An 8,959-nucleotide genomic window follows, 5' to 3' on the forward strand; every position below is an offset into this window, starting at 1 on the left:
CGCGTCCAAACAATGACGTAGTACTCCCATTCCCTATTCATTATGGCTCTATACGCTGTATGTTTACATAAATATATTTTCATCTTAAATTAATGCAGAAAATGCACAAATTATTGTGTAAAGATTCACAAGAATGCAGGAAATTACGTAGTTGATACTCTAAATACGTGTGTGTCCCCCGGCACATTTGGTGGGGCCCAAAGTTATATCTTTTCAAGGGGCCCCAAATCCCTGTAAGCGCCCCTGGCGATAAGGCATCTTTGAGTGAACTATGAGTAAAATTTAAAATTCTCGAGGCCGGGCAGTGTCTTCTTTTTTGGAAACAAGAATACGGTTAACCCCCCTCCTCTCCCAAATTGGGGTCTCAAAAAGTGGAAATTCAAGCCACCGAGAGTTTTCCGCTACATCCGAATTTCTCCCTACCGGATATTCAATAAAGGATTATCTTAATTTTCAATTAATTTCAACGGGGACGTCTGCTCATTTTTCAATTCAAATTTAACACAACGGGGGCTAAAACAAATAGTATTTTCCGAATCGGTGAACAAACCTGCTAGTCTGCGAGGAAGAGCTTTTACTTGTGTTTTGCAAGCAGTCGAGAGCTGATGACTTCGCTGATCTTTTGCGCTACAAAGTTCCGCCTCGAACACTGCGGCTGGCGTCCTTCTTGCGCGCATTTTGCTCACTTTCGAAGGCTCCAACTTGAAGTTGAAGCGTCGAACCACGTTGTTCTGTGCTCGCAAGCTAAGCTAAGCTAAGATAACTAGGCTACGAAGCTCCAACGCGCACAAAGGCCACATGAAGATGAACGAGTCAAGTAGTTCTAGACCTTCTGCGTTGCAAACTTAGAGGGCAAACAAAAAGCAGCGTGTTGAGCACGTTTTTTGTCGCACGGGCAACTGAGCGTGTGGCAACAAGATGATTTTCTTCTTCGTCTTGTTTTGTGTTGGTAGTTTGCCTCTTGTATCATGGGGCATTATCGCCATCTACTGGGTTGACTGTTTGGCAAGAGATCAGGCAGTTACAGACTCCATTTCAGCTATTCTGACAAATAAACACGCACACCCAGAGGGAACAAAATAATAATAATAATAATCTCTATATATTTTTCATTAGCCCAGCTTCATTGAGAACCTCAATGAATTGTCTTTGAATTTTGGGTGTTTTTAACTTTAGAATGTTTTCCAGTCTAAATACCTCTGTCGCCTGTTCCAGAACGGTTTTCAATTGTTTTCTGTCCTCCCTATATTTAACAGACACCATTAACACATGTTCAAATGTCACTCTTACCCCGCAGTGTTCACACTTCCCGTCTTTGTGTTTTCTTCTTATGTATCGTATCATTTAGTCCCGTATGGCCTACTCTTAGTCGAATTATTACAGCCTCCACACTCCGGTTCCTCCCTAACCTCTTTTCCTCCCCCACCTGTTTCTGCATTGAGAACAAAATAAAGATAGACAAATTTTGAAACTCAAACGTCCAGCCCTCATACGTCCAGAAAAAATAACACACACCCACGTTTGAATAAAAAAAAAAAAAAAAAAAAGATTTTTTAAAAAAAGCATGCACAGCTAACCGCATAAATTCGTTTTTCAGTACATTCATAACAACGCCAGACCTTAGGGTGGCAGCAGTTTCCAAAATCCCATCCAATCAGAGTAAGCGTCCTTCTTGCGACGTCACTTCCTCAAAATGGAAAAGAATAATTATTTCTAAACTTTGTTTCAGAATATTACGACTGAGTGTTAGGGTCAAATAAAGACCAAAAAATAGAACTACGAGATTAAAGTCGAACTATTGCTACAAGAAAAATATTATCACGTAGGGGTAATGTAGCAATAAGCTGCTACGCACTTTCCATATATGTACCTTAGCTGGGAGCTACGATGAAGCATTCCAATATATATATATATTAGGGCTGTCAAAATGTTCGCGTTAACGGGCGGTAATTAATTTTTTAAATCAATCACGTTAAAATATTTGACGCAATTAACGCACATGTCCCGCTCAGACAGTATTCTGCCTTGTGGTAAGTTTTACAGCAAGGCTTTTTGTGCTGTCTAACAGCGAACTCTTGTGGTCGCTTTGCGACATGATTTATTGTTTTTTTGCCAGTTCAATATGGCTGCACGACGTCTCAGGCTGACGCCTACGTTGTAATGTTGTGCTTATATGATCCTTGGACAAGATATGTCCGTAAGTATGGTTGTTGTAAAGAATGTAAATATTATGTTAGTAAGCGAAATGTTATATTTTTTGTATGAGACGCTTTTTGTTTATGTTTAGTGAACCTGTATAGCGTGCTAAGCTAACGTTGTTGCTAATGCAATGCTTGTGTACTTTTTTTTTGTAGTTTTACGACGGTCTAAAGAGGACAATGGTTTGAGGCCATTTTATTAATAAATCAGATGAAAAAGGAAGAAGTCTGATTATTAAGGCGTCGTTCACTATGGAGGACCAAAGCTGCCAAAATTAAAAGCCAAAATTAAAAATAAAAATAAATCAATCAATAAAAGGAAAAATAAAAACGAATATAAATACAAAAATAAGAAATAGGGTACAAAATTTAAATACAAATACAAAAATAAATATGGAAATAAATAGCTAATTAAATAAAAGTAGAAATAAACATGAATATATATACAAAAATAAGAAATTACATTAAAAATGTAAGAATAAATACAAAAATAAATGTGAAAAAAAATACAAAAATAAATATATTGATTGAAATAAATGTCAATCAATAAATAAAAGCGCTTTGCCTTATATTTACTTATTTCATCGTCAGCACGAACGTGCAAGTGGAAATACTATTCAAATGAGGGGGCAGTCCTACATGTGTTGGAACTATTCACCCATTGGTCGATCGACCAAGGATGAGGACAGGGTCCGTATTAAATTGGTAATATGGTGTTTTTTTTTTTTTTTTTTTTTTTTTTTTTTTTTTTTTAACTTTTTACTTAAGTCCAGTTGAGGTATGTCGAATCTATATCATTTTTAATTAGCTAATACCTCGCACTGGGTCTCAGGAAGGGGAGGCAAGGCGGGACACGGATAAATTTGCTAACAATATTAGACTCACAAGGAATAGTTTAGCGTTAGTGCAAATTAGTGAAGCGAAATTTACACATTCAAGTTCGTGTTTACGCTCTTAAGGGCTCAGGTAGACTGCACCGGCTGGTGTCTCGTCTAATGCTTCCGTAGCTATTTTTTTTTTAAAATACCATTTTGCCTTGTGTTGTCATCGATTTTCTTCTAGATACTTCCGAGGAAGGTTGGGGTGTCGTTCCTCAACAATAACAGACATCTCTCGTCCTCACTCATCTACGTGCGTTTTTACCCTAAAGCTCCCCGAAGACAATTTTACATTTCACGGGATGCTGATGGTGAGCAGCTGGCCAGTTTTAGGGGAGAAAGTTACTGACCTTAAGTGGCTCATGTTGGTGTCCAGCGGATAGGTTTTTTGGGTTTTTTTTGCATTGATGAACGAGTTAGTTGTGCTGGAAATCCTTTTTTGTAGATCAATTGCCTGTTTATTATTTGTATTGTATTACACTGGTCATCAATAAAATGTTACTTAGCAGAAAAACAATCATTGCCTTTATTATTTCTGCACATTGGTGAGGTACTGTCACATCACCCACAACCAACATGCTATGCTGTCATTTCAAACAAGTCCAAATATCTGATGCAGGATGTATAGTCTCGCTGTAGACATTCAATAACTTAGAAAATTCTGACATGTTCTGACTTGTTGCAGCTGCACTTCAGGGACTAACACCTACATGGGGGTGATGACCATGTGGACCATCACATAAAACTCCAAATATGTAATGTAAAGTTGAACCAACTAGTCCTGAAATATACCTAAACATGCACACATCCTTTATGGCAAATTTATTGATTAGCTTAACCTGTATGTGCCTAGACTGTGAAATTATTTATATAATTTTATTAAAGGGTATGACAACACCTGGGGAAATGCTAATATTCCATCCATCAACGCATGCCTTTTGAATTCATATCATGCCACTTTGTGTAATTACACACATCGCAACACCAAGAAAATGATAGAAATTATGTCGATTGTCAAGCTAAAAGGACCCGCCCCCAAGATGCCGGAAATCTAGCACATTGTGTGCGTGACGTCACTTTCGGGAAACAGCCGGCTCAGTGCTTAGTACTGAATGGCGGCGATGATGGCGGTTAATTTTGTTTCCATTTGCAGCGACGAATCCGACGAAATGAACATTCTTCTAATGGTGACGAGGAGAGTTATGAACCTTTCTTTGGTGTTTTGGGTTATCAATTTGAGCCCAAACGAAAGCCAATGCAGCCTAATGAAAGGATCATTGAGGGGAGCAATCACACTGATGAAACTCCGACAACAGTTCGTGTGGGAAACACCAAATGGTATGTTTTGCATTTCTTTTTGTGAAGCTGATACACCGTGACCGCAAAATAAAGTAATGTATAGAATAATTATCATTTAATATGCTATCATCGTTTTCGCTCTGCCAACCGACACAAATATGAATGGGATTAGAGCAGGGGTCCCCAACCTTTTTTGCACCGCGGACCGGTGTGATTTGGGTCTTTTTGTCAAGGACCGGTGTCCCACTTTTACATTCAGTTGGACTCTCAATGTTATCCAATGGTGCTAAAAAACTATTTACATCACAAACATACATGTGCAACACGGAAGAAATGGCGTGAAATAACGCTTAACGACACGGCAAAGTCGTTAAGTGAGAGGGCTATGTGCAGTTGTTGTGTGTGCCATACATGGCAAACATAAGTTAAATTCCTTTCTTTAAAGAAACTTTGTAGAGTGTACTTAGGAATCGCTGCATTCGCGGTCCTTTTTAACGTTACGCGCATGACAACTTTGTCAGAACACCGGCAATGTGCAGCAGAAAAATACAGCAAATATAAAATAGCATTTGTTTTTAGCCCCGTCGTGTTAAGTGCAGGGAAAAAATACAACTCACCCGCTGAATCAGTGGGAGGGCTGAGTTTGTTTCGTTGAGACAAGATGGTCCCGAGATGGGAGAGTGAGAGAAGCTAGCATCACAAATACACGGTGTTGGAAATCGTAGCACAGTTTTCAGCTCGCTCCTAGCGATGTCGGGATATTCCGAAATGACTTTAATCCAGAACTTCGGTAGAGTTGTTGTCTCAAATGTACGTTTAAGTCGCCGTGATTTGCAATCTCTACAAGCTGATATTCCTGTTCCACAGACATGCTCGAATCACTTGATTTATTCACATACGGGTCACAAATTCACTCCTTCGCAGTTCGTGGGTCTTGAGTGATTGGGAAGTAGCATAAATTTTGTTTTCTTTGAGGTTGTAGGCACATCTTCTGGCTCGTCAGGTTCCCGTTTCCCTGTGAAATTGCAAAATTAGCCCTCTTAGCACTGACGAACTTTACTCATTGTCTGCGTAGTCCAGCTCTTTTTCTCGCGTTCGGGAACTCATGGGTACTACATTGCGACAAATGGCTATATGTAAACCACATTGCATGACAGGTTTGAACCATTTTAGCGATTTTTTGATAAAACACGAACACAACTCTCTCGTCGATAAACAACGATGGCACGTGCTTCGACCTTTGGTTTCCTTGTTATGACGTCTCCGCCCCATTCGGATGTTTCCGGAACACTTTCGGAAATGTTCGTCATTTTCGATCTATTTTTGATAATTGCTCATTAATGTGATTGATTTTTTTGTTAACTTTATCAATATTTGGTTATCTTGGCACATAACGGTTCTATTGATGTCTCACACCCCCTTTGCGTTTTCATAAGGGGGAAAAATGGTTTAGGACAACGGACAAGACTGCAAAATGGAAAGGGTGACACTCAGTGGTTACTTTTAGGTCGTTTTACACATAACCTTAAGGTGGAAGTTCTGAATTTTTGACATTAGACTTAACCCGTTCAGTCGTGCATTTTTTTCTGTTGGGCAAAAAAAAAAAAAAAAAAAAAAAAAAAAAAAAAAAAATCGAAGCTCATTTTTACTCAAGTACCAGAACAAAGTAATTTTTTGGTCGGGGGATATTTCATGCTTTTATTGGTTATTTTTAATGTTATGTGTGAGAAACATGCACTTTACATGATCCTTTTTGAAGTTGCACTTATTATTTTCAAAGAGCCAACAACCAAAGAGGGCATGCCATACCTCATGATTTGATTTCGAGGGGTGAAATTTCATCCAATCATCTCCCAGAAGTCAACTAAAACTATACCAACATTTCTGCAATAACAGAAGATGTGTTGCAAGGCCCCCAAAAAAATTTTATTTTCTTTTTATTTTGAGACATTAAACTTGAGGTTTTTTTTGTTTTGCAAGCCATAAACATCAACATTTAACTCATTGGCTGCCATTGACAGCGCTTGACACCCAATCCATTTTGACTGGGAGAGGCTGGCAGCGAAAGCACTCCCAATCAAAATTGATTCCTAGCGCGTAATAAAAAATAAAAACATGAAATATTTAAACTTAATTTAAAATTGTTTATATTATATATGGGTTTACCTTTCCAAAATAGGTGAAAAAAATACGGTCTTAATTTATTTTTGTACCTCCTTCCTAGTTCCCCAACATAGAGCCTTAATTCATGAGTTTATGGTTGCCATAGATATGCCTTTGACTGTTGGGGGCCTGCACAGAATATCTTCTACGCCAAACAGTTTGTAGTTGTAGTGTGCGGACAATTCCCGGTGGATCCAGACGTCGCATGGATTCTTGCACACGAAGTCTTCCGTGAAATTTAAAAAGTTGCATTGCATAAAAGCTGAAAAAGTAATTTCTAGAGTTTAAACAGGACTTGAATTAACAAAATGGTTTAACCCTCATGGTAAAATCATGATTCGGCTTGTTTGTTATTTTTATAAACAAATATTTCCTCTTGACACTTCATTTGAATGAGTGAAAACTATAGTCCAAGTCAAATTAGTTAATGACATTCACTTACTTTGAACCTTTGTCCTTACATCATTTTGAACCCAGAATTTTGAGGAGATCCTGGGATCTCTAATCATCCAGCATCCAACGTTGCGATGTCAGTGGAATTATTCAGGTCAGAAACTCTAAAAACAACGTTACATGGTGAGCAGGAATATCGTTTGCTATCATGAGAACTTAGTTGTAACTTCTGCTAAGCTACACTGGAGCAGTTATAAATAGCTTTGATACCCGTGGTAGTCAGATATATAGAGAGTGCAGCATGCCATAGGAATAACCAAGTTTTCATTTTTTAAAAATGCCACTAACATACAAACTCACCTTATACCATGCTCTGACATTCAACGGTGGATATTCTCTCACTTCACACCATGTAGGTCGGCTAAATCGCTAACTGTAAAGTCACGTCTTTGGTGGCAGGCATGGCTAGTAGATTTCAGAATGTCGATCAACCAATAAGCGAATAGTTCAACCCATTGCACCCGTAGGAACGCCTCCTCATTTGAATAGTATTTCCACTTGCACGGTCGTGCTGACAGTGAAATAAGTAAATATAAGGCAAAGCGCTTTTATTTATTGATTGACATTTATTTCAGTCAATATATTTATTTTTGTATTTATTCCCACATTTATTTTTTGTATTTATTCTTACATTTTTAATGTAATTTCTTATTTTTGTATATATATATTCATATTTATTTTTACTTTTATTTATTTATTTCCATATATTTTTTTGTATGTATTTTTAGTTTTTGTATCCTATTTTTTATTTTGTATTTATAGTCGTTTATATTTTGCGTTTTATTGATTTATTTTTAATTACTTTTATTTTTCATTTTGGCAGCTTTGGTCCTCCATAAATTTACTGCATAATGGTCAAAACCGCCAACTTCTTAAACCTCCCGAACGGTATTTTATGCCACCGGAGTTTGTCCGGCTCTTTTGTCATTTCCCTGTCGGACTCTGAGCCGGAGGAAAGAGCGTCAACAAAACAGGAAGCATGAGAGCTAGGTAACATGCTAACCCGAGCGGCTCTCCTAAGTCCCTTCCTTGCCTTTCAAACACAAAAAACCACACAAAATCACCCCGACTCATATCACACACCGCGGAGTGATTGCCTTCACTGATCCCCAGCCTCCGGCGGCGAGCAACTTTCAGTGGACTATAACAGCTCATCAATCCCCTGCTGCAGCCCCGGCAAGCAGTTCCGCGGGAGTGCTTGTCGCCGAGGACACAGTAGTGTTGTATCGGTCGCGAACGATTCGTTCTTTTTGAACGAATTGTTTGGGTGAACGAGACCGAACTAATCACCATCTGCACTGATTCGTTCTATGAAGTTGGTGGCGCTTGTTCGCTGCGTGGGAGGGCGTTGAGCAAGCGGCAGCGTCTTCTGACATCGCACACGACCAATCAGACGCCAGCCTCATCGCGGGCAGGGGAGGGAGCGGAAACAGAATCATGGCGTATGTCACTCATTTCCACGTGTGGCCAATAAGCAGCCAGCGTGCAGGCAGGGGGGAAAGACTGAGTTTTGTCACTTCCCGTTCAGTGATTCGGTCCTCCGGTTCCTGACCTAGCTTGCTGCTAACTTGACTTTCCAGTAATGACTATGCGGTGAACGAGTCATAAAATGAAAGGAAACGACTTTGTCACATATTTGTTAACGTGGAGCCTATCAAATGCTGCTCAAAAAGACAAAAACACCACACAAATCTAGCGAGCATGGTTTAGTGTTCTACTTTTCTCAACAGACTCGGGACTGTGCCTATGACGATATACTATCAAATTTACAGTAATTTAAAACACGCGTAGCTACGAGGCAAGCAAAACCTGAGCTGCAGTCACGTGACGGCAGTGAAGCGGGCAGAGAACTGTCACTATATGGAGGCTTCATGGCAGCGATATGTACCTCATATGTGCACAGAAAAAAAAAAAAAATAGTATGATCACCATAATATTGATTTGCAATGAAACTGTATATACATGTCA

At 39.0% G+C, this 8,959-nt stretch overlaps 1 protein-coding gene across 5 annotated transcripts in view; it reads right to left on the bottom strand.

Moving 5' to 3' along the window:
• The window catches only part of LOC130928535 (zinc finger protein OZF-like), a 51,733-nt gene extending 44,300 nt beyond the window's left edge, over positions 1-7,433 (bottom strand). For 2 of the 5 annotated variants that reach the window (XM_057855220.1, XM_057855218.1), the window contains exon 1: positions 551-921. In XM_057855220.1, coding sequence (XP_057711203.1) covers positions 551-677 — 127 coding nt within the window. In that variant the 5' untranslated portion in view covers positions 678-921. Of the gene's footprint in view, positions 1-550; positions 922-4,992; positions 5,029-6,980; positions 7,096-7,291 lie in introns of those variants that run through there. The other 3 variants (XM_057855219.1, XM_057855222.1, XM_057855223.1) reach the window with 3 other exon arrangements.
• Positions 7,434-8,959: the final 1,526 nt, after the last annotated feature.

This window comes from Corythoichthys intestinalis, chromosome 13, assembly GCF_030265065.1.
Source record: "Corythoichthys intestinalis isolate RoL2023-P3 chromosome 13, ASM3026506v1, whole genome shotgun sequence".
NCBI classification, from domain to species: domain Eukaryota; kingdom Metazoa; phylum Chordata; class Actinopteri; order Syngnathiformes; family Syngnathidae; genus Corythoichthys; species Corythoichthys intestinalis.